The 26,932-nt window shown below is 37.8% G+C and overlaps 1 protein-coding gene across 1 annotated transcript in view; it reads right to left on the reverse strand.

Annotated features, from left to right (window-relative positions):
• Positions 1-26,932, reverse strand: part of LOC150084629 (RNA polymerase II-associated factor 1 homolog) — a 358,003-nt gene that overhangs the window by 279,056 nt on the left and 52,015 nt on the right. The window contains exons 3-4 of the mRNA XM_090376517.1: positions 18,784-18,905; positions 515-581 (exon numbers count right to left, since the gene is read on the reverse strand). Coding sequence (XP_090232643.1) covers positions 515-581; positions 18,784-18,905 — 189 coding nt within the window. The remainder of the gene's footprint in view (positions 1-514; positions 582-18,783; positions 18,906-26,932) is intronic.

The following is a 26,932-nucleotide window of genomic DNA, read 5'->3' on the forward strand; positions in this document are numbered from 1 at the left end:
GGCGTGGGAAACGTTTTAATGCTGTTTTGCTATTCATTTTCACTATCGACTCTAATAAATGAAACGATTTCGTTAAATATGCCAAAAATTCAATCTGTAAAAGAGCGTTATAGTGATCTGTGACAGCTTTATAGTGAATCAGCGTAAACCGAACCGCGTTATAACGGGGGCCTGCTGTACTTCATTCCTTTTTTACATGATGATTAATAATCTATTCTACTCAAATGTAGATTACTACCGATTTTTAGTTTGATATGTGACATATAAAAAAGTTCCCCTTTTCAATGTTTACATAACAGTCCTTACAAGCGGTCTTTATTCAGAGGAAAGTTTTTATCCTTATTTGTCTACAAAATACATTTCTGAATAGATGTCTAAGAGCACGAATTCAATTTATATGTCTACTATTGATTTTAAGCAAGACCAATGTAGATCAATTCTCATATTTTATAGTACTGATGTTATTATTATTATGACATATAGTTACATATAGTTAACAATAACATATAGTTACCGTTTGGAGTCCTGAGGTGTAAGAGTTTCTTCTTCTAATAATTTTTCATCTTCAAGATGTAAAGAAGCTGAAGGGAGGGACATATACAATAAGTACACTGTGGCTGTATGTTATAAAATCATCTATAAACCAAAACAATGAAGTTAATAACATATTAGTAATTAATAAAACAGGCCTACGTGCTCTGGATTCATAATGCGAAAATTTATTTTTATTTTGTTACACAGAGCATTAATAAAACTACAATAAATAAATTAGCTTTCGGCTGGGTGGCAGCCTTCATCGGATTAAAATACTTGAATGGCAGTTGGAATAGAGATGCACTGCCAGGATGGTGCGTGAGGCACATGGTTAATTGTTTGTTGATGTTTGTGGCTGTGACGTATGGTGGTGACGTGGCCAGCGTTTGTCTATGGATAGAATTATTGACTCTGTGATGGGGTTAACTTGACAACCACTGTTCCTGTTCAAAGCAGTGTCCGAGCATTTTATATTTAGCGATTCCAACCAGGTACGCCTCAGGTAATGGTGGGACCTGTCCACAACCACGACATCGCGGTGTGGGTCGATGTCGTGGTGGGTTGTCCAGACATGCTCGGCGATAGCTGAGTGTTCTACATCTGCCGAACGGATCGCCCTTTTATGTTCTGAGAGACGTTTCTCGAGTCGATGTCCAGTCTCTCCAAAGTAGCAGCTTGTGCAGTCACGGCAAGAGATGCGATAGACCAAACCACTCTGTAGAAGGATGGGGACAGGTGTCACACGCACGGGGCCACCTCCTCTCAACTGCCCGAACCTTGCTAACTCACGCCTGGACACACTCCAGCTCCGCAGATGAAAGACGCAAAGAGATCACCAGAGTCAAAGTAGACCTTACGAGGTGTGGCTACCCCATCGACGTCCTTGACAGGTGTGATCTACAAGCACGCGACAACGTGACGACCAACAGCAACGCCAACAGTGACGAGTCATCCACGAGGGCATTCATCCCATACTACCCCAACCTGTCACAGCAGATCGGTAGAATCCTAAAATCGCATGGGATAAAGTGCATCCAACTCCCAGGCAAGAAACTGCATTCTCTCCTTTCCAACATAAAAACACCTGTCCCCACCCTTCTACAGAGTGGTTTGGTCTATCGCATCTCTTGCCGTGACTGCACGAGCTGCTACTTTGGAGAGACTGGACATCGACTCGAGAAACGTCTCTCAGAACATAAAAGGCAGATCCGTTCGGCAGATGTAGAACACTCAGCTATCGCCGAGCATGTCTGGACAACCCACCACGACATCGACCCACACCGCGATGTCGTGGTTGTGGACAGGTCCCACCATTACCTGAGGCGTACCTGGTTGGAATCACTAAATATAAAATGCTCGGACACTGCTTTGAACAGGAACAGTGGTTGTCAAGTTAACCCCATCACAGAGTCAGTAATTCTATCCATAGACAAACGCTGGCCACGTCACCACCATACGTCACAGCCACAAACATCAACAAACAATTAACCATGTGCCTCACGCACCATCCTGGCAGTGCATCTCTATTCCAACTGCCATTCAAGTATTTTAATCCGATGAAGGCTGCCACCCAGCCGAAAGCTAATTTATTTATTGTAGTTTTATTAATGCTCTGTGTAACAAAATAAAAATAAATTTTCGCATATTAGTAATTAAAAATAATAAATAAATAAATTTCCACTTATACTACTCTGGTTGACTGAAGCCAGAACAATTTACAACTAACTACAGTCAATTTACCAGAAGTACAACAGCTAACAATGGACTATGCACTAGTAGTGTACGGGCTTGATCTTGCAATGTACAGTTCTGCTGTTGTTGTAATGAAATTTAACGACACATTAGCTGCTAGGGTCATATTGTGTCTTTCTAATGGTTAATAGGAAATACTAACTTTATTGTAATACCTTTTAAATTTTATGGTATATTCCTATGTTATTTAGGAAGGCAAACAGTTCTGTTTTTTTAGGATCATCTCCAAGAATCTGCAATAATGTTAGTGAAGACTGTGCATTAGCACATGATTTAAAGCTGTTTGAGCAGATACTGGGAAGGTGAGGACAGTCCACTAATAAATGACAAATAGTCAGTTGTACGCGACATGATGTGCATTGAGGAGCACTGTCATTCGTTAATAGATAGAGGTGTGTGAGTCAGGTATGTCCAATTCTTAGCCTTCCCAGAATTACTTCCTCTCGTCTGCTTTTCCGAAAGCTGGAGAGCCACAGCTTTGGATCTGGTTTTATTCGGTAAAGTTTTTCCCCTGGATAACCTCTCCAGATTTTTGACTAACTATTGTAATGTGCTTTATGGATGACTGGTTTGAAATCAGTATATGGAACTTGAAAGGTCTTTAAAATAGAGGTATCTGGTTGTTTGGCTGCAAGATCTGCTTTTTTCCCTGCTATCCACAATGCCCTGGGATCCAACAGATTGCCACAATTTGGTTTGACTTATTATGTGCAAATAATTTAGAATGTATTTCTTTTATTACAGGGTGAGAGGAGTTGGTATTACTGCTTATGGCTGAGACAGCACTGAGCGAATCAGTGCATATTAAAGCAGATGGAATTAGTCATTCAGTAATGTAATCCAGAGCTAAGTTTATAGCATAAAGCTCAGCAAGTAAAGATACTGCATTCTACTGCAGCACCTACATGGGTCTCAGTTTTTGATCCATCTGTATAGATTTCACAGGCCTGTGAATGAGAAAGAGAATAAGTTGCATGTAACTGCGTGATATTGGAAGGAGGCAGAGTGTTCTTTCCCCACCGTTTAAAATAGCCATCATATATTGCACAGATATTTGTCCAGGGTGGATCCGGTGGTGTCATGTCTTGAAATATATTGCTGATTTCTATATTCCATGATTGAGCTAGTTCCTTAAATCTAAGTGGAGCAGGTCAGTTTTCATTTGGTTTACTGTTGTAAAATGTCTCCCATTTTAGAGACATCTCCAACTAGGGTGGAGGGAAGACTGCAAATTTTTGCGGCATACATCAGAAGTAATGTTTTTCTGCGAAGATGTATATGAGGTACATGAGCTTCAATGTAAAGGCTCTGAACCTGGGAGGTTTTGAAAGCTCCCAGAGCGACTCTCAGAGCACTGTGCTGGATGGTGTTTAATCACTCTAAAGTACTTTTTCTAGCAGAGTCATACATTGGAGAACTATAAAGATGGATGAGGGTATGTCAATCAGCACCCCATGACATGGATGACACACACCGGAGAATGTTCAATTTCTTCAAGCAGATGGTTCGAAGGTAGGCCACATGTGCTTGAAAGTTCAGTTTCCTATCAGGCCAAGGAAACGGACAGTGTGAGCAAGAGGAACGAACTGGCAAGTTATTTATCGTTAGCTCTGGATCAGGATGAAGTGACCTGGCTTTCAATGGTATTCATACTTTGCGATTGGCAGGATATGGTGAGGTCATCAGCAAACATGTATACTTCAATCGTTTTTGGAAGATCTTCATGTATTAATTAATTATGTTACATTTGTAAAATCTAAGTTGTTATTATGTATTTAGTTAAAAAGTACAATTTAATTGACAATGAAGTTCAACAAGATTAATAAATTTTACTGATTAATTGATAATATCATATACTATACTAAGCTAACGCTATCTAGTTCGGGATATAACATTGCATCATATAACAATGGTTGCAAGTTACGAATGGTAAATCTACGGACACTTAAGTATAAATTAATTTCCAAAATCTCACTATCTCAATTCAGAATAAATCTAGGATCTTGACTAGGTCTAATAGCTACGTGTGTGTGTGTGTGTAATGGCGCACAAGCTGCTGTGGCTATAGTGTGCCTATTCACAGGAATGTTAAAAGAAAAATTATTATGAAGCCAGTTCAATTTCATTTCAGCTCAAAAACGAATCATATTTGTTTATAAATTCTAATTTGCTTCAAAAAACAGAAAAGTTTATTAATATTTGCCTCCTCTCCAATGATATGATTTAACATCATTGGTTATCGGATATTAGCTAGAGAGTGAAATATTAAAGTTCGAAGTTGTTGATAGTGTGGACAGTTAATCAAAATATATTTGACTGTTAGATGTTTTGAGCAATGCGGACACAGAGGAGGAACATCACCTGTGAGTAGATGAAGGTGAGTCAGATGAGTATGTCCTATTCTAATCCGTGCTAGTACCACTTTTTCTCCCCAAACTGTCTGAGTGCTTGAGTGCCATAATTTTGGGTCCTGTTTCAACTAGAAAAGTTTGTTTCTTTATGCCATAGCTCTGTCCACTGTACATGGTATGCTGTTTGAATTATGATATTATAATCAGACGCTGGAATGAAGGCAGAGGTTAAGTCTAAAGTTTATGGATTTTTCGCAGAGATATCAGCCAGTTCATTTCCTTTAATGCCTGAATGTGCTGGGATCCAGCAAAAGTTTACTAGTTGTTGGCGATCTTTAATTTTCAAGAGCAAATTCTTGATATAATTTAAAATAGGGTAATCCTTATGAGAGGGGTTCTGCATTGCTCTAACTGAGCTGACAGAGTCGGTATAAACTAAATATTTTGTGGATGGGTGAAGAGTTACATTTTCTAGGGCTAATTTTATGGCATATAGTTCCACTGAAAAGTTGCTGTATTCAGGTGGAAGAGAAGCTGATATGATAGCAGAGGGAAACACTGCTGCTTCTCCAACAGTTGAAAGAGATTTGTATAAGCTACTTATAGAAAATAATTTAATATAACAATTAGTTAATTGTTATTATTTTATTTTTTATATTATTTTTTTCTCTCTAATATTTCTTTTATTTTTTTAATCTATCTTTTTATCAAGTTACTGAGAATTTAGAGGGAAAAAAAATAGGAGGTAGACTTAACTCATCACTGATATAAAGTGTTCATTGTTTAATGGTCTCAGGGATTTCCCCATCTCTGTTATCGCTGATATAGCAAGTAACAATTATAATGAGGAAATTTTGTCAGTCCCTTGATGCTTGTTATAACCAAGTTCGACTGTATGTCTATATCCTTGTTATTTCATAATTAAATTGTTTCATTATAAACTGTTTCATAAGATCCAGTGAATTACTGAAACATTCACTGCCTGCCTCGAAAGTGTAAAAATCACTTCAACAAATTCTGCTGTGTCTCTTTCTGAACTAAATCACGATGGGTGGAAAATTTACCAGTTATATTTTGGCTGACTTCTAGGTTTTTCGAATGGATTACGTGACTAGTTGAACAAAAGGAAAAAGTCCATGCTGGTTGCCATACCCATGATATGGAGGGAGCCAAAAGGCCACAATGGTGATTGTTACTTTTGTAATGTGAACGTAACTAAATTCAGCAACAAGATCAATCCCTCACAGGTATGTTACCCAATTCCAGTACTTCCACAGCATGGATTAGATCCTTTAGCAGATGAAATGGACTGCAATGATGTTGCAAATGGATGAGACTTGAGCACAATACTAGAAGTATAGTAAATAAATTTGATGAATTTGAAGTGTTGGTCAAGACATCAAAGGCAGATATTGTTGGGATAGCAGAGATGTGGTGTCACACAGATATAAGGAAGGCAGAACTGGAATTTGGGGAGTACAATGTGTACAGAAAGGATAGACAGGATAGTAAGGGAGGAGGTGTTATGCTGTTAATTAAGAAAAACATAAAATCAAAACAACTGCATCCAGTTGATATAGATGAACAGTGCACTGTAGATCAGTTTGGTGTGACATGAGCACTATGAAAGCAAAAATAAGAGAAGGAGTGTGTTATAGGCCTAATGACTCGAATGAGTACAATGAACAAGCGTGCAGAGAAATAGAGTGGGCTAGTAAATCAGAATGTCTTATAATGGGGGGATTTTAACTTCCCAGAAATTAGACTGTAACTTATGGGTTGGTCACTCACACACTAGTAAGACTTTTGTGGATATACTGGATGATTGTTTTCTGCAACAGCATGTTCAAGAGGCAACCAGAGAGGGTAATACTCTTGATCTGGTTATCAGCAGTGATCATTCATGTATTAAGAATTTGCAGATAAAGGAACCATTAGGTGGCAGTGATCACAGTGTACTGATGTGGGATTTACTTAAAGATATAATTACCATCAGGGGTAAAGGAAGGAGTTTTTGCTTCTGTAAAGGTGACTACAGTGGTCTCAGACAGTTTTTAAATTCTGAACAGTGGGACCAATTGATGATGTTACCAACAGCAAATTCTAAGTGGGAAGCATTCAAGGAATTAATACTGGAAGCTACTAAACGTTTCATACCTATTAAGAAATACTGTTCAAGATTTAGGCCTAAATGGTTGTCAAATGAACTAATGAGACTCGTAGCAGAGAAGAAAAATGCATGGGATGCGTATAAATTATCAGGTGACACAGAAGCTTATGATATATATAAGCTAGTCTCTAATCAAATCACAAAGGAAGTTAGGGAGGCGAAGGCAGATTACGAGAAATTTTTGGCAAAGGATGCTAAGAAAAACAGTAAGGATTTCTTTACTAATATAAACTCTAAAAGGAAGGGGATGAATCGGATTGGTCCACTTGATTTCGATGGTTGACTGTTGATGATCCTGCTCGGATAGCAAACAAACTGAATGAATATTTTATTAAGGTTTGAAAATGCCACAAGGTTATCAAATTGTAACAGGGTGCTTAATGATTTTGTAATAACTGAGAACAAAGTGGAGGAGAAATTGTTGAAGTTAAACATAAGAAAGGCACCTGGGGTGGATGGGATCTATCCAGTTATATTAAAGGACGCAGCAAAGGAAGTAAGCAAACGTTTAGCAATAATTATGAGAGCATCCTTGGACTCAGGGGAGGTCCCCACGGACTGGAGATGTGCAAATGTGTCCCCAATTCACAAAGGGGGATCGAAGGGTGACACGAGTAATTATAGACCAGTTAATTTAACTTCTGTTCCGGGTAAAATAATGGAGTCACTGGTTAAAGATGCATTGCAGGATCATCTAGACAAGACTGCAGCAATAAGTCAGACACAGCATGGGTTTGTTAATGGAAAGCCTCGTCTGACAAATTTGATTGGTTATTATGATGTGGTTACAAAGGAACTGGATGCAAAAAATAATTTTGATATCATATACTTGGATTTCAGGAAAGCTTTTGACACTGTTGCGCATGGAAGACTACTGAACAAATTGAAGCAGAATGGTATTAAGGGTAAGTTGCTACAATGGATAAAAGGATGGTTGAGTGGGAGAAGACAGAGGGTGGTAATCAATGGGTGCTGCTCTTCGTGGACTAATGTTATTAGTGCAGTCCCACAGGATTTGGTGTTTGGTCCACTGTTATTTTGTATATTTATCAATGATATTGATGAAGGTATATCAGGCTTAGTATCGAAGTTTGCAGATGATACAAAGGTTGACAGGGTTGTTAATGACAGTAATGGCAGTGTAACAGGATCTAGAAAATTTGGGCAGCAATACAGAAAAACGAATGATACTAAAAACTGAATAATAGAGATGGTGTATTTATAAATAGCAGAGAAGGCATAATTCAAATAGAAGACTACTATAGAGAATTATACAAGGAGCGAGGAAATGATGCTAGCAGTGGGGAAAATGAATCACAAATTAGTAACACATACGACACAACCTTTCCAGGGCCGAATTGATCGACAAGGCTCTCATCATATACTCCCTCCTATCGTGTCTGGGCAGAATTGCAGACACTTTCAAATTCAACTCTAATTCTGGGCTTTTTTTCAACAGTGACCTGTACTTGTTAAGTAATTCTGCCGGTCTCCTACTCTTAATATCATTAGTGCCAACGTGTACAACTATATCATCTTTTGTGCCCTTAAAAGGTAGAACATGCGTTGAAGAAAATGAAGAATCAGAAAGCTCCGGGAGGGGGGGGAAGATGAAATTACTGCAGAGTTGTTAAAATTGGGAGGAAGACACATGACACAGAAACTGGCAAGACTCTTCACAAAATGCATTATAAAAGAAGTGATGCCTAAGGAGTAGAATAATGCAATCATAGTTTTGTGCATTATAAAAGAATTACAATTATAAAATAATTAAAATTACAATTATAATTTATTAAAGAATTATAAAAGAATTACAAAGTGCATTATAAAAGAAGTGTTGCCTAAGGAGTAGAATAATGCAATCATAGTTTTGCTGCATAAGAAAGGAGATAAATCAGAAATTGGAAATTATAGACTAATTAGCTTGTTATCCCACATCTATAAGTTGTTCATAAGGGTCATTACTAATAGATTAGAAAGAATACTTGATGAGAATCAACCGAAAGAGCAAGCTGGCTTTAGGACAGGATTCTCAACTATGGATCACCTTCACGTATTATCACAGCTAATGATATTAGCTATGATATTATGTGATACTGGAGAAAGCAAATGAATACAAAACAGTTACTGTTGTTGTTGTTGTTATTTGGTTTTTAGGAGCATTAGCAACTTAAGCCATATTGCTCTGGGGATATGCGGTGGTCATTCCCTGATCTTTCCGCATCCTCCGTATTTGGTGGTCACGGGCCCGAACCCCGGTCTAATCAAGAAGCTTGTGCTACGCACTGCCGCTCCTGCCCACCCACCTGGCTACGGAGGCGCACAAAACAGTTATGCCTGGCATTTGTGGATTATGAAAAGGCATTTGACTCCATACAGCATAAAGCAGTGATGGCGAACCTGTGACACGTCAGTGTTTGGGTGACACACCCGACAACAACTATTCTCCCTGTTTGAGATCAGTTCAGCTTTTGCAGTCGTGTGAACAAGGCATGCGTTGAATTATTTTGTGCCAGTTCAACAATGCTGCAGAGGTAAGAAAACAGATATTATCAATAAAGTTAATATCAATAAATATTTCTCATTTCTTGTGAAATTCGTATTTTGTAATACAAAGTTTTTATTTCTTTAATATTCTAGCCCTGTTATGGAGGAACCACAAATTAAAAAATCCCAACTGGGTGATAAAGGAAGTGGTCAAAGCTTTCAAGATGCATGGACTGAGAAATATGGCGTTATTGATAGAAATGGCAAATCACTGTGCCATGAAACAGTAGTAAGCAGGACGTGGAATGTCAAAAGACATTTTGAAACAAACCATCAGTGCCTTTTGGTAAAAAGTGAGGAAGAAAGGAAGAAATATGTTTCTCAGTAGCTACACTGAAAAGAGTGTCAATGAAGTAATTTCCTTAAATTCTTAAGAGGCCCATGAATTTAACATTAGCAAGTTTCAGCATTGCTCACTCCATAGCTCAGCATGGAAAGGCCCTCAGTGAATGAGGATTTATTAAAGAAACTCTTCTGAAATGTGCATCTTTTTTGTTTCAAGATACAGTCAGTCCTTGTATAGCATGATAGTTGTGTTCCTAGAAACCCTTGTGCAATGCAAAACCGTGCAATATAAACAACAGGCCCTATGGGAAAAATAGGGTTAGGTGCCGACCACCCAAGATTGAACACACATTTCTAACCAAAATATTACCAAACACAATAAAATACTTACGTATTTTATTACGGCTATTACGTAATAAAATATTGCTAATGCGTTTGCTTCTATTGTAAGCAAACTTTTTTTTTTTTTTTTGTTTCTATCCAAACAGATGACAGCCGTTCCATCTCTTCCAATTCTTTGTGTCTTAATCTAATGGATTTTAATTACACTGAGTTGTTCCTGCTATGAAAGTTGTTTTTATTTTCTCTGCATTCTTTGTAATTCTCGGCGTTGCCTCATTTAGGTGCAATATCACATGGTCTTTCATTTGCAATATCACATGGTCTTTCATTTCGCCCAAAGCGTTTCACAATTTCATATTTTTTCTCTATCGACAGAGGCGGACTGGCCATAAGCCTTACTGGGGAAACCCCGGTGGGCCGGAGGCCGGTGTGATTTTGGCCATAAACCATAGTATGAGGCCACTATAAATTTTCCGGGGTAAGAATTTTTGACCCAGTCCGCCTCTGTTTATCGATATTGCTTTTCTTTTTCTCTCTGAATCTGCAGTGTCTTCACCAGGATGCTTTCTTTTCACACCTTTTAATTAAGTATTTTACTCATTTTTAGGGAATAAAGCACAATTACAAAACGAGGAGGCGCGCTTGATATACATAAACAAAGCTGCGTCCATGTAGCAGCTGAATAAACAACACTGTAAAGGCAGAGATACACTATTAACACCTCACATTTTACTAAAGCACATTTATAGGGGTTACTACCATAAAACAATAAAAACAATTTCCAGTTGCACTGCTGCTGCTATTGGAATCTGGTAGTAAACTCGATCTAATTGCATTTGCGATTATACCGATAGCTGGAATTGTGTTGGTTTTTACGTTATTATGGTGAAATGTGTTTCCCCTTCACTGATATAAAAAACATAAATACATTTTCAGAATCTTCTCTTCATTCCTATCGTGTTGCGTTCGGTTGGGGTGATTCTGCGTTCGACTGCCATTTCTTGTAAACACAAAGGCGAATCGTGCATAGGCGAATTCAGTTCGTGTTATATAAGATATCGTTCCCCTATTTATAAATCATGTATGATCGAATTCGTGTAGTATAAACACGTGTTATATGAGGACTGACTGTATACAAAATAAAGGATTTACCCGTCAGCAGAAATACCATTAAAGACAGAGTGATGACAATGATCTCCGACATACGACATCAATTAAAAGGAGACTTAAATAATTGTAAATATTTTTCGATTTGTCTTGAAGAAACTACTGATGTCACCTCATCGGCTCGATTGGCTTTCAGTGCTAGATTTTCCGATGGTCAGACAATGAGAGAAGAGCTGGTAAAGCTAGAAACGGTGCCAATAAGTACATCAGGGAACGAAATATGTAACATTGTTCTAAAAATGCTCCATGACCTAAGCATTGGTATGTCTAAAGTTGTGTCTGTGATGACAGATGGGGCATCCAATATGGTGGGGAAAAAAGGTTGGATTTGTGAAAATGTTTAGGGAAGCTATTGGACTTCCAGTTGTGCCATTTTCTGCACTATTCCAGGAAGTTGAATCATCTTACAGCAGACTGCTTAGGCACAACATTGTGAGGTGGTTGAGCCAAGGAAAAGTCCTTGAAATATTTGTGGAGTGCTATGAAGAAATTAAACTATATGTTGAGAATAAAAATTTGGAACAGTTTGCTCAGCTCAGTGATTGTACATGGGTCAGCACACTGATGTTTTTTGCAGACCTCTCGGTTCATACGAATGAACTGAACTTGTTACAAGGTTTTGGCAAAAGTATTGACGTTTGGATACATAAAAGCCTTTGAAACTAAACTTCAAATTTTCAAACAAGATGTGGGGACTAAAACTTAAGTATTTTCCTCGATTAAAAAAATATTTCGAGGAGGTCAGCTCGGATGTGCAAAATGAAATGGAGCCCTTGCATATAAAGTACTAGCACATTTTAAACTCAATAATTTATCAGTTTGGCAGAAGATTTAATAAATTCAGAAGTTTAGAACAGACAATTAAAATCATTAAGTATCTGAATGCAGTAGTCTACACTACTATGGAATTAAATGATTTCCAATGGCTACAAATTGAAGGATTAGAGCTGAAGTTAGCAGAGTTCCAGGCCAGCATTTGGACTCAAGTGTTTGTTGAACTTGAGGATCTGGAAAGAAATCGCCTGCAGAATGAAGAGTGCCACTACAAACAAGAAATTTTGAATGCTTGTAACTGAATACTGGAAACTTTTAGCACCCTTAAATATCTAGCAACGGCTTTACTCACAATTTTTCTCTCTACATACTCTTGCGAGACCTTATTCTCGGTGTTAAACAACATTAAAACAGACAAAAGAAACCGACTGACAGATGAGGTTAGTGCTGCTTGCTTGCTTGGGCTTGAAGTGCACAAAGTACCTACCTTCAATTTCAGACTTATCCATTAAGACTCAGCAATAAAAAAAAGTCATTAATTGATGTTAATCAAATCTGCAATGTGTTCCATATATATTTTTTTCTGGTTCAATTCAAAATTACTATTAAAAGTAGGGTAATTTTTAGTGCACTATTTTAAACCCAATTATCAGTGTACATATCGTTTTCTCTATTGTAAATCACTGATTTTTCTTTTACTTTTTCTCACTTTATACTTCTGCATAATGGCGGTTTTCCTCTATTTTGATTAATGTGCTGTATGAAACTGTTTTAATAATGAATCTGTTTTTTCATTATTGTTATTTTACATGTGTCTGAGTTTGTTTTACTCGTATTTAATTTTTGTAGTTATTTGACGTTTCAATTTATAATACATAACACAACACATGATTTGACTGTATTTTTTTTTTAAATAAAAGAATATGTAAAGAATTGTTTCTCTTTTGTTCCCGGGGGGGGGGGGGGGGGGGAGTGACACGCCAGCAGAGTCAAGTTAGGCATTTTCCGAATTTTTGACACACTGAGCCTAAAAGGTTCGCCATCACTGGCATAAGGCAATGTTTCGAGCACTGGAAAGATAAGGCATAGATACCCCATATATTATGATTTTGAAGAAAATATATGAGAACGCTACCTCCTTTATTAGACTAGCCTAGACAAAGACAGTAGGAAATTTAAAATTGAGAAAGAAGTTCGACAAGGAGACACAATATCTCCAAAGTTGTTTACTGCTGCGCTTTAGGAAGCTTTCAGAAGATTAGACTGGTCGCAAAAAAGGAGTCAATATGAATGGAGAGTACCTAAGCCATTTACAATTTGCAGATGATATTGTGATCAAAAGCCAGGATCCCAAAGAATTAGATGAAATTCTTAATCAGTTATGCAGAGTTCGTAAGGATTTTGGACTAAAGATGAATATGGCTAAAACAAAAGTAATGATGAACACAGAAAGGGATATAATCATCGAAGAAGCAATGATTGGAAAGGTGGATTCATATACTTATCTGAGACAAGTCATTAGCTGTAATAATGATAAATGGCTGGAAGTCAAGAGAAGAATAAATTTTAGATGAATAGCATTCAGGAAATATAGTCACATACTGAGAAGCAATGTGGGTGGCTCAGGAATTTTTTTTTTGGCTGGTGCATAAGCCTCAGGCTTATTTGCACCATATAGCTAATAATAATAATAATAATATTCCAATTTGTCTGAAACGTAAAAAAATGAACCAATGCATACTCCCCACCATGACTTATGGAAGTGAAAATTGGGCACTCACCAAAAGAATGGAAGAGAAGCTGAAAACTACATGACGAAGAATGAAACGAATTATATTACAAATCAAGACTGTTAGATAAGAAGAGGAACACATGGATTAGGCAGCAAACTCAAGCAAAAGACATTCTTATCAAAACTAAAGAGGTCTTGGGCAGGACACATAGCTCGAAGAAATGATGACAGATGGACTAAGAAAATAACAGAATGTTATTTTCTTAGTCCATCCCAAGAGGAGCTAGAAGAAACCCTGGAAGTTGACAATGGAGATGGACAGATGAAATTCATGAGTTCATGGGTAGTAAATGGATATCCATTGCACAAAACAGAAGGAACTGGAAAGTTGCTGGAGAGGCCTTCATCCTGCAGTGGATTAAAAATGGCTGATGACGATGTGGGAGTGTGTACATTATGGAAGTCATACAGATGACTTTCAAAAAAGAATACAGGAGCATTCCATGAGTGCTCAATTTGTTACAGTAGAAATATCAGATCCAGTTGGCTTTCCTTCTCTCTCTCTCTCGCTCTCTCTCTCCCCCTCCCTCCCACTGACCAGGCTTACTGCAGGTAAGCAAAGTAAGCAAACTCTTGGCCATAATTATGAGAGCATCCTTGGATTCAGAGGTGGTCCCTGCAAACTGGAGATATGCAAATGTATCCCCAATTCACAAAGGGTAAATTAACACAAGTAATTACAGACCTGTTAGTTTAACTTCTACTTCAGGGAACAGAATGAAGTCACTGGTTAAAGACGTAATGCAGGATCACCTAGACAAGGCTGCAATTATACTTCAGATATGGCATGGGTTTGTCAAGGGGAAGTCTTGCGTGACCAATGTGATTGGATATTATAAAGTGGTCACAAAGAAACTGGATGCAAAAAATAATTTTGATATTATATACTTGAATTTCAGGAAAGCTTTTGATAGTGTCGCACAAAAACAGCTGCTGTACAAATTGAAGCAGTGGGGCATTAAGGGCAAGCTGCTGCTAAGGACAAAGGGATGGTTGAGTGGGAGAAGACAGAGTGGTAATTAATGGGATATCAGAGACATGGTGTCACACTGATATAAGGAATGCCGAACTGGAATTTGGGGAGCACAATGTGTACAGAAAGGATAGACAGGATAGGAAGGGAGGAGGTGTTATGCTGTTATTAAGAAAAACATAAAATCAAAAGAAGTGCATCCAGTTGATATAGATGAACAGTGCACTGATGAGTCAGTTTGGGGTGACATAAGCACTGTGAATGCAAAAATAAGAGTAGGAGTGTGTTATAGGCCTAATGACTCGAATGAGTACAATGAACAAGCGTATAGAGAAATAGAGTGGGCTAGTAAATCAGAATGTCTTATAATGGGGGGATTTTAACTTCCCAGATATAGACTGTAACTTATGGGTTGGTCACTCACACACTAGTAAGACATTTGTAGATTTATTGGATGATTGTTTTCTGCAGCAGCATGTTCGAGAGGCAACCAGAGAAAGCAATACTCTTGATCTGGTTATCAGCAGTGATCAATCATGTATTAGGAATTTGCAGATAAAAGAACCACTAGGTGGCAGTGATCACAGTGTACTGACGTGGGATTTACTTAAAGATTTAATTACCATCAGGGGTAAAGGAAAGGGTTTTTGCTTCCGTAAAGGCAAGTACAGTGGTCTCCAACAGTTTTTAAATTCTGTACAGTGGAATCAACTGACGATGTTACCAACAGTAAATTCTAAGTGGGAAGCATTCAAGGAATTAATCATGGATGCTACTAAAAGTTTCATACCTATTAAGAAATATTGTTATTAACTAATGAGACCCGTAACAGAGAAGAAAAATGCATGGGATGCATACAAATTAACACGTGACACAGAAGCCTATGGCAGATATAAGCTAGTCTGTAACCAAGTTACAAAGGAGGTTAGGCAGGCGAAGGCAGATTACAAGAAATCCTTGGCAAAAGATGCCAAGAAAAACAGCAAGGATTTCTTTACTAATATAAACTCTAAAAGGAAGGGGATGAATCTGATTGGTCCACTTGACATCGATGGTTCGACTGTTAATGATCCTGCTCAGATAGCAAACAAACTGAATGAGTATTTTGCATCTACATTCACACGTGAGGAATTATTAAGGTTTGAAAATGGCAGAAGGTTATCAAATTGTAGCAGGATACTTAATGGTTTTGTACTAACTGAGAGCAAAGTGGAAGAGAAACTGTTGAAGTTAAACATAAGAAAGGCACCTGGGGTGGATGGGATCTATCCAGTTATATTAAAGGAGGCGGCAAAGCAACTAAGCAAACCCTTAGCCATAATTATGAGAGCATCCTTGGACTCAGGGGAGGTTCCCACGGACTGGAGATGTGCAATTGCATCCCCAATTCACAAAGGGGGATCGAAGGGTGACACGAATAATTACAGACCAGTTAGTTTAACTTCTGTTCCGGGTAAAATAATGGAGTCGCTGGTTAAAGATGCATTGCAGGATCATCTAGGGATCATCTAGACAAGACTGCAGCAATAATTCAGACACAGCATGGGTTTGTTAAGGGGAAGTGTTGTCTTACAAATTTGATAGGATATTATGATGTGGTTACAAAGGAACTGGATGCAAAAAATAATTTTGATATCATATATTTGGATTTCAGGAAAGCCTTTGACACTGTTGCGCATGGAAGACTATTGTACAAATTGGAGCAGAATGGTATTAAGGGTAAGTTTCTACAATGGATAAAAGGATGGTTAAGTGGGAGAAGACTAAGGGTGGTAATCAATGGGTGCTGCTCTTCTTGGACTAATGTTATTAGTGGAGTCCCACAGGGTTCGGTGTTGGGTCCACTGTTGTTTTGTATATTTATCAATGATATTGATAAAGGTATATCAGGCTTAATGTCGAAGTTTGCAGATGATACAAAGGTTGGCAGGGTTGTTAATGACAGTAATGGCAGTGTGCTACTGCAACAGGATCTAGATAATTTGGACAGATGGGCTGAGAAGTGGCAACTGAAGTTTAACCTTGACAAATGCAAAGTACTGCATATGGGTAGAAGTAACCACAGAGAAACGTACCAACTGTGTGGTACTACACTTAAGGTGGTAGGAAATGAAAAAGACCTGGGAGTAATTGTGCAGTCAGATATGAAGGTTTCTGAGCAATGCAGACAGGCTGCCAGGGCAGGTCATGGGGTTTTGTCAATGATATATAGGAATTTTGCTAGCAGGGAAAAGGAGGTGATTATCCCTCTGTATAAGGCAATGGTCAGGCCACGCCTTGAGTACTGCGTACAGGTCTGGAGGCCTCATTTTAGGAAGGATGTAGATTTACTTGAGCGTGTACAGAGAAGGGCAACAAGATTGATGAGGGTAATGAAAGGATCCTCTTACCAAGAGAGGCTTAAGTTCTGCAAATTGCAGTGGCTGGAGACTAGGCACCTGCGCGGTGATCTGATTGAGGTGTATAAGGCCTTGAATGGGTTTAGCACGCTGAATTCTGATGGGATCATTCCACTTGTTCAGATTACGAACCTAAGGGGGCATAAATTCAAATTAAGAAAAGACAGGTGTAGAATAGATGTGCGGAAATTTGCCTTTAGCCAGCGGGTGGTTAATTGCTGGAACAAACTTCCATCTGTCATTGTGGAAGTTGATAGGTTGAATAAATTTAAGGAGGAACTGGACAGGCATTTGGAGGGAATGGTGTGATTTTTTTTTTTTTTTTGGCTGATGCTGCATAAGCTCATACATTTGCTTTCTTGCATCACATGCCACTACTACTACTACTACTAATGAACTAATCTTATTAGTGGAGCCCCAAGAGTTCAGTGTTGGGCCCGTTGTTGTTTTCTAAATTTACTAATGATATTAATGAAGGCATATCAGGCTTAATGTTCAAATCTGCAGATGATACAAAAGTTGGCAGGGTGGTTAATGACAAGAATGATGCTTCAACAGGATCTAGAAAAGTTAGACAGATGGTCTGAGAAATGGCAATTGAATTTTAACATTGAAAAATGCAAAGTACTGCATATGAGTAGCATTAACTCCAGAGTAACGTACCAACTCTGTGGTACTATACTCAGGGTAGTGTAAAATGAAAAAGACCTGAGGAGGGGGAGGGGTTAATGTGCAATCAGATATGGAGTTCTCTGAGTAATGCAGTCAGGCAGTCAGGACAGTCATGAGAATTTTGCTAGCAGGGATAAGGAGGTGATCATCCCATTGTATAAGGAAATGGTAAGCCACATCTTGAGTACTGCATACAAGTCTGGAGGCCTCGTTTTAGGAAGGATGTAGAGCTGCTGAAATGAGTACAGAGAAGGACAATGATTTGTGAAGAATGCTCTTACCAAAAAAGCCTCAGTTCTGAAAATTGAAATGTCTGGAGATTAGCCACCTGGGAGATGATCTGATAGAAGTGTTTAAGGTTTTGGACGGATTGAGCAAGCTCGATGCTGATGGGATTCTTCCTCTTGCTCAGAGGAAGAAATCTGCTACACACGAGGGGACATAAATAAACTGAAGGACAGTTGTAGAATAGATGTGCAAAAGTTTCACGGAAGAACTAGACAAACTATTGGAAGGAATGGATAGGTGAGATGGGAAGTGTTATTTTTATATAAATCATTAAAAATAAGAATAAGGAAAGGATCGATGCTCTACTGTAAGGCAATCCAAGTGGTAGGAATTTCATGGGGTAATGACACTGACAACCATATGAACTGTACGAAATAACAGCAGTAACTAGACAGCATATTGGAGTTCAAGAACAAATCAAGATGTTACTTAATCATTTCCATTGCACATGTGAAAACTGTGATAAGGCAAAAAAGGCAATAATAAAAACTGGAGCACGGATTATTAGTATATAAAAGTCAAGAAATCTTTTTTGACCAAAAAAGATTTCTTGACTTTTTTTTTTTTTTTTCAGTCTTTATGAAGCAAAATGAGAGATCATTATGAATTAAATAAGCATGTTTGTAATAATATCTCCTTCCTTCCTTCCTTCCTTCCTTCCTCTCTCTCTCTCTCTCTCTCTCTCTCTCTCTCTCTCTCTCTCTCTCCATATATATATATATATATATATCACATACCATTAGGGTCCACTGCATATGTATCAGGATTAATAAGATCTATAGTCACTCCTAAGTCATGCTCAGTTAACAAATCATGTTTATAATTCCTCTCAAGTGATGTGGGCTTATACTGAACAAATCTGAGGAAGAAAATGGTTGAGATGTCATAAAAATATAAAAAAATATAGTTATCTTAAGAATTAATCTACTTGAAAATATAGATGCCCTAATAACTGTGAATCTAAAGTTATCAGGCAATTAAATGTAGACCACGGTTTGAAGCTTATTCCCTAATGTATGATCCTTTTCTCGTGGATTTTTTTTTTAAGCTCAAATTATCCTGTTCAAAACTGACCAGCTCATAGCTTGCAAGCAACATATTGTCCATAACATACCTCCAAGTTAACTTTACAATAGAGACAAACAATAATATCACAATCTGAAAATTAGAAACTTAAAACCTATGAAAAAGAGAACACTAGACTACAAAACTAATAGTGGTCAATGATATGATTCTCTCTGGAGTTCACATATGTTGATGTCAATTTGAATAGATAGTGATTGTGAATTCTGCATTCCTTTATTTAATTATTTGTTTATTATAAAAGTGGTGCTCATTATTTGGTTGGTGTCACCATGTGCCTCCTTGGATGGGGGGTTTGATATATTTTGTTTTGCTGAAGGAGGGTACTGTTGCTTTGTCTTAATTTTATTACATTTTATTTTGAATATTAGGTAGTTTAGTATATAGGATCAGAATTGCATCTTGCAAGTTTTCCTTTACTGTAGCAGCAATATATTATATTTGTAACATGGTTTTACAGTGTTTGCTTTTTCTCCAAGGTTGCATTCAAAGCATGCACATGGTGCTAAACCCATCTTTGGGGTTTTTGAATGAAGCATTTTTCCACTAAACTGCAGCAAGGCAATTAAAGAGAGTAATACTCTTGATCTGATTATCGACAGTGATTCTTCGTGAATTAAGAATCTGCAGATAAAGGAACCATTAGGTGGCAGTGATCACAGTGTGCTGATGTGGGATTTACTCAAAGATGTAAGTAAATAAAGTGAAGGATTTTTGCTTTCATAAAGGTGACTACACTGGTCTCAGATAGTTTTAAAATTCTATACATTGGGACTGACCGATGATGTTACCGATAGCAAATTCTAAATGGGAAGTATTCAAGGAAGTAATCTTAGAAGCTACTAGGCTTTTTGTCCTAACTAAGAAATACTATTCAAGGTTTAGGACTAAATGGAGAGCAGATGAACTAATGAGACTCATGGCAGAGAAGAAAAATGCATGGGTTATATACTGGCGTTCAAAGAAAGTGCATCACCCCTTAAAATTGTAACTGTCGTCCGAATAATAACGTAAGTATATGGCATCATTTCTTACAGATTGCATCACATAAGATTGACACCCATAGGTGATGATGCAATATTGCATCAGCTGTTACTTTCAGCCATATAAGCAGGCTCTGCAAGAATTGCAGTCATTCCTTGCTTGTGTCAGGATGGGGAATTATGTGCAGTTGACGCCACGAAGAAAGAGTGCTATTGTTGCTTTACGTGAGGAAGGATGTTCTTCCCATCATATTGCTTATAGTGTCTTGTAATCATTTGACAGTGAGTAGATTTCTTTCCAAACTCAAGAATACTGGACTGTATGGTGTCTACATGAAATTCCCTACCAGCCAAATGATATGGGGATGCATTTCGTATCGCGGAGTAGATCACCTGCAGTTTATAAAAGGTTCTGTAAATGCCAATGGATACCTGGCTATATTGGAAGGCAAATTGCTGCCAACCATTAGATTCCATTTCAACTTGCATCTTTCAGGATGACTCTGCTCCTTGTCATTGGGCGAACAGTGTAAGTAGGTTCAAAGTGTAAGTAGAAAAGTGCATGAGAGGTTCAACAGTAATGTGTTTACATTTGTTACAGGTGAAAAAAGGTTGGACGAATAGTCCATTACAACTCTTAGCTGGCCAGGAAACAGCCTGGACCTGAATTCTATAGAGGACTGTTGGCATTGTATGGAATCTGCAGTTGCCAGAAAGAAACCAAAGAACCTTTGTGAACTTCAGGAAGCCATAATTTGTGTTTGGAACCACGAACTACCAGTTGATTATTTTCAGAAATTGATCTTGCCAATGCCTCAATGGTGTGCTGCTGTCATCACGGCCAGAGGCCGTTCAAATAAATATTAGTTTGCACCTGATGAACTTTTCATTTTGTTTTCCATTTAAATTGATAAACTAAAGCAAATTTATGGCTTCTGATAACATTTCAGCCATAATTGTCATATTTACCAAAACTGTTGTATAAAGGTTGCAAATGCTCATTTTGGAATATTTTGAGAGCACCTGTCAAATATTACTTAGCTTTGCTTTAACTATTAATAAATATCTTTTGTTTATATTTCAATTTGTGATGCTAGTCATTAATGTAACATACCATCGCAAAAAAGGGTTAGAAATGTGAAATTCCCAGGTGATGCACTTTCTTTGAAACCATTGTATATAAACTATCAGGTGACAGAAGACTATGGTAGCTATAAGCTAGTCTGTAAGTCACAAAGGAAAGCAAAGGCAGATTACAATAAATCTCTGGCAAAGGATGCAAAGAAAAACAGCAAAGACTTCATTCTTATATAAACTCTAGAAGGAATGGGAAGAATCAGATTGGTTCACTTGATATCGATGATCCTACTGAGGTAGCTGACAAACTGAATGAGTATTTTGCAGCTACATTCACACATGAGGAAGTCAATAGGGAAGTGGATGCCAGAAGCTTATTTAACTCTAGCAGGGAGCTAAATGATTTTTTAATAACTGAGAGCAGAGGAGAAATTGTTGAAGCTGAACATAAAAAAGGCACCTGGGGTGGATAGGATTCATCCAGTTATATTAAAGGAAGTAGCAAAGGAAATAAGCAAACCCTTAGCCCTAATTATGAAACCTTCTTGGACTCGGGGGAGGTCCCTATGGACTGGAGATGTGAAAATGTGTTCCCAATTCTCAAATGGGGATCAAAGGATGACACGAATAATTACAGACCTGTTAGTTTAACTTCTGTTCCAGAGAAAATAATGGCGTCACTGGTTAAAAAAGCACTGCAGAATCATCTGGACAAGACTGCAGTTAGAGTTTACCCAGTATGAGTTTGTTAAGGAGAAGTCATGTCTGACAAATCTGACTGAACACTATTATGTGGTCACAAAAGAACTCAATGCAAAAAATTATTTTGTTATCATATACTTGGATTTTAGGAAAACTTTTGATACTGTTGGACATGGAAGGTATACAAATTGGAGCAGTATGGCATTAGGGGCAAGCTGCTGCTATGGATAAAGGGATGGTTGAATGGGAGAAGACAGAGTGTGGTAATCAATGGACACTGCTCTTTGTGAACTGATGTTATTAGTGGAGTTCCCCCACAGTTAAGTGTTGGGCCCCTTGTTGTTTTCTGTATTTATCAATAATACTGATGAAGGCATATCAGGGTTAATGTCCAAGTTTGCAGACAATACGAAGGTTGGCATGGTTGTTAATGACAATAGTGACAGTACACTTCTGCAACAGTATTTAGAAAAGTTGAGCAGATGGGCTGAGAAGTGGAAACTGAAGTTATAACGTTGACAAATGTAAAGTAATCCAAGAGTATTGTACCGACTGTGTGGTACTACACTCAGGGTAGTGGAGAATGAAAAGGACCTGGAGGTAATTGGGCAGTCGGATATGAAGTTTTCTGAGCAGTGCAGACATCTGAAAGAGTAGCTCATAGTGTCTTGTCACATATACAGATATTTTGCTATCAGGGATAAGGAGGCAACTGTCCCCTTGTATAAACCCCTAGTGTCATCACTGTTATGGGTATTATTGCATCAGGCATCCATGTAACTATTCACTGTCTGCAATAAAAATATTATTATATATAATAATAAAAAATAAATAAAAAATAAAAAAAAGGCAATGGTCAGGCCACATTGAGTACTGCATACATGTCTGGAGGTGTCATTTTAGGAAGGATATAGAGCTGCTGGAATAAGTACAGAGATGGCCAATGAGATTGGTGAATGGAACAAAGGGTTGCTGTTACCAAGGAAGGCTTAAGTTCTGCAAATTGCAGCAACTGGAGACCGGGCACATGCAAAGTGATCTAATTGAGGTGTATAACGTCTTGAATAGTTTGAGCTAGCACAGTGCTGATGGGATTCTTTCTTTTGCTCAGATCACTCACCAGAGGGGACATAAATTCAAATTGAGGAAAGACAATTGTAGAATACATATAAGCAGAAATTGGCCTTTAGCCAGTAGATGGGTGATAGTTGTAAAAAAAATTTTCCATATGTGTTAGTGGATGTTGAGAACTAAAGTACAAGGCAGAGACCAAGTTCAAGGCAGAACTAGAAAAAAACATTTTGGGTGAATGGATAGGTGAAATGAGAAGGATTTTTTTTTTTGCTGCTGATGCTATATAAGCTTGCTTTCTTGGCATCATATGCTTCTACTAATTCTAATGCTAATGCTAATATTATCTGAAACCATAATAAAATGCAAAATATTAGAAGGATGGGGCAAATGAAGCGTTTTTTTTTTTTTTGCAACATCAATAAAACAATGATTTATGCTGAAAACTTTTACCTTGACATACAAATTGGTAGCAAACTCTAAAATAGCTGAAAACTGCATCATATCTCAGTTTCAAGGCTATTTGGCCTTTCCTCAGTGGGTAGGTATCCTGGTGATGCAATGATGACAGGCAGTACTGCATACAGGTCTGGAGGCCTCATTTTAGGAAGGATGTAGATTTGCTTGAGCATGTACAGAAGGGCAACTAGATTGGTGAGGAGAATGAAGGGGTCCTCTTACCAAGAGAGGCTGATGTTCTGCAAATTGCAGTGGCTGGAGACTAGGCACCTGCAAGCTGATCTGATTGAGGTGTATAAAGCCTTGAATGGGTTGAACATGCTGAATTCTGATGGGATTCTTCCGCTTGCTCAGATTACAAACCTAAGGGGGCATAAATTCAATTGAGGAAAGACAGTTGCAGAACAGATGTGCAGAAATTTGCCTTTAGCCAGAGGATGGTTAATTGCTGGAACAAACTTCCAACTGTTGTGGAAGTTGATAGCTTAAATAAATTCAAGGAGGAACTGAACAAACTTTTAGGGGGAATGGTTGTGTGAATTTTTTTTTTTTTTTTGACTGATGCTACATAAGCTCATATGCTTGCTTTCTTGCATCACATTACTATTACGAGAGGTGCCTGATGGTGTATTAGCATTAACATTATTAGAGGCGTACGATGCAAGAAAGCATGCTTATGCAGAATCAGCCAAAAGAAAAAAAACTCTCCCATTTCACTCCTCTGTTCATTCTAAATGCCTGTCCAGCTCAGCCTTAAATTTATTTAAACTATCAGCTTCCACAACAAAAGATGGAAGTCTGTTCCACCAATCAATTACCCACTGGCTAAAGTCAAATTTCCACACATCTATTCTACAACTATCTTTCCTCAATTTTAAACTGTGCCCTCTCAGGTTCTTAGTTTGAGCAAGAGAAAGAATCCCATCAGCATTCAGCTTGCTCAACCCATTCAAGGTCTTATACACCCTCAATCAAATCACATTGCAGGTGCCTAGTCTTCAGACACTGCAATTTGCAGAACTTAAGCCTTTCTTGGTAAGAGCACCCCTTTGTTCCCCTCACCAATCTTGTTGCCCTTCTTTGTACTCGTTCTAGCAACTCTACATCCTTCCTAAAATGGGGCCTCCAGACCTGTACAGTTAGGTGTGGCCTGACCATTGCCTTGTATAACGGGACATTCACCTCCCTGTCCCTGCTAGCAAAATTCCTATATATCATAGACAGGAATCCATGATCTGCCCTGGCAGCCTGTCTGCACTATTCAGCAAACTTCATATTTGACTGCACAATTACCTGCCAACCAGGCTAGCTGGGTGGGTAAAAGTGAATGCCTGGCAACCCAAAGGTCGCGGGTTCGAATCCCGCCTCGGGCTTGGATCAGAGTAGCGCAAAAACATTGGGAGGTGCATTATAGCCACAGAAGCTGATGCACCAACAACAAACAAAAAAAAAAAAAAAAAAAAAAAAAAAAAAGCAGCACAATTACTCCCAGATCTTTTTCACTTTCCACTTCCCTGAGTGTAGTACCACACATTTGGTACATTTTTCTTCAGTTATTGCTACCCATATGCAGTACAGGCTTTACGAGTTCCCTGGTTTACGAGGTTTTTTTTTTTTTTTTTTTCAAAGTATCCAGTATCAACAAAATCGAAAATATGAACATTAATTGCAAAAAATGAATGTTAAACATTCATAAATACCACATTTCAAACCACGTGCATAGCTATACAATACAGCATAAAATATCGTAATGTGAACCCAATAACACAGTTTTTTGGTAATTCGTTCCACGATCTCGGAAGTTGAAATTTTCATTATATAACTGTCTAAAAGGTTGTTTTATAGTGCAAATTGTATTAGTTACCAATTCAAATCACTAAAATGTACTACACTTTCATTGTTATCATATGTTCTGTTATAAGAACCAATTTTGAATGGCTTTGTGACATTTTTCTAAAGCACATTTCTGGAGGTGATGACCATAAAACAATAAAAACAATTTGCACTTTCCAGTTTATTACTGCAAGCAATTATAAACAGGTAGTAAACTCAATATTATTGCATTTGCAAAAATACTGATAGCTGTAATTGGGTGGTTTTTTGCGTTATTATGGTGAAATGTGTTTCCCCTTTACTGAAATCTTCAATCGTATAAAAAACAAATAAATTCTCAGAATCTTCTCTTCACTGTTTTTTTTTTTTTTTTTTTTAAGCTTAGTAATTTTGTTACTCCGTGAAAATCATGTTAGTAGCAATTTGTGCATTCCGTTAAAAAATGCTTATGCATCTATTGAAATTTATAAAGAAATCAGAAGATTATCTTGGAACCAAGCGCCTCTTGAAGCATTTCTGAAGAAGACTACTCCTTGTGCAACAAACCAACAAGTGCCGAGCCAATAATGAGTGATCAACAAGTGTGCATTTAGTTGATGATGATGATGATGAAGAATAAACATTCTATAACATTTGTAAATCATAAATAATTTCTTTATTATTATGATTTGCTTGATTTTACAGGCTATGTTTTAATTTCTCTAGATAAATCCATCACTGTTTAAACATAAACTAATTAGCTAACAAATTTCATTGTTGAGAACGTAACCCCTATTTTTAACATTATGTCTATGGGATTTTATTCCCGCTTTACGAGCATGCTAGGAATGAATTAACTCATAAAGTCGAGAACTGCCTGTACTTTGCATTTGTCAATGTTAAACTTCAGTTGCCACTTCTCAGCCCATTTTCCTAACTTATTTAGATCCAGTTGGAGTAGCATACTGTCTTTACTGTCATTAACAACCCTGCCAACCTTTGTATCATCTGGAAACTTGGACATTAAACCTGATATACCTTCATCAATATCATTAATAAATATACAAAACAACAATGGGCCCAACACCGAACCATGGGGAACTCCACTAACAACATTTGTCCACGAAGAGCAGTATCCATTGATTACCACTCTCTGTCATCTCTCACTCAATCATCCCTTTATCCATTGGAGCAACTTACACCCTTAATGCCATACCTCTCCAATTTGTACAGCAGCCTTCCATGTGCAACAGTATCAAAAGCTTTCCTGAAATCCAAGTATATGATATCAAAATTATTATTGGCATTCATTTCTTTTGTGACCACATCATAGTATCCAATCAAATTGGTCAGACAAGACCTCCCTTTAACAAACCTATGCTGTGTCTTAACTATTACTGCAGTCTTGTCTCTAGATGATCCTGCAATGCTTCTTTAACCAGTGATTCCATTATTTTTTCCAGAACACAAGTTAAACTAGCAGTCTGTAGTTACTTGTGTCACATTTTGAACCCACTTTGTGAATTGGTGATACATTTGCACACTTCCAGTCCATGGAGACCTTCCCCGAGTCCAAGGAAGCTCTCATAATTATGGCTAAGGGTTTGCTTACTTCCTTTGCTGCCCCCCTTTAATATAACTGGATAGATCCCATCCACCCCAGGTGCCGTCCTTATGTTTAACTTTAACAATTTCTCCT

This window comes from Mastigoproctus giganteus, chromosome 6, assembly GCF_048544385.1.
Source record: "Mastigoproctus giganteus isolate SK-2022 chromosome 6, ASM4854438v1, whole genome shotgun sequence".
NCBI lineage: Eukaryota > Metazoa > Arthropoda > Arachnida > Uropygi > Thelyphonidae > Mastigoproctus > Mastigoproctus giganteus.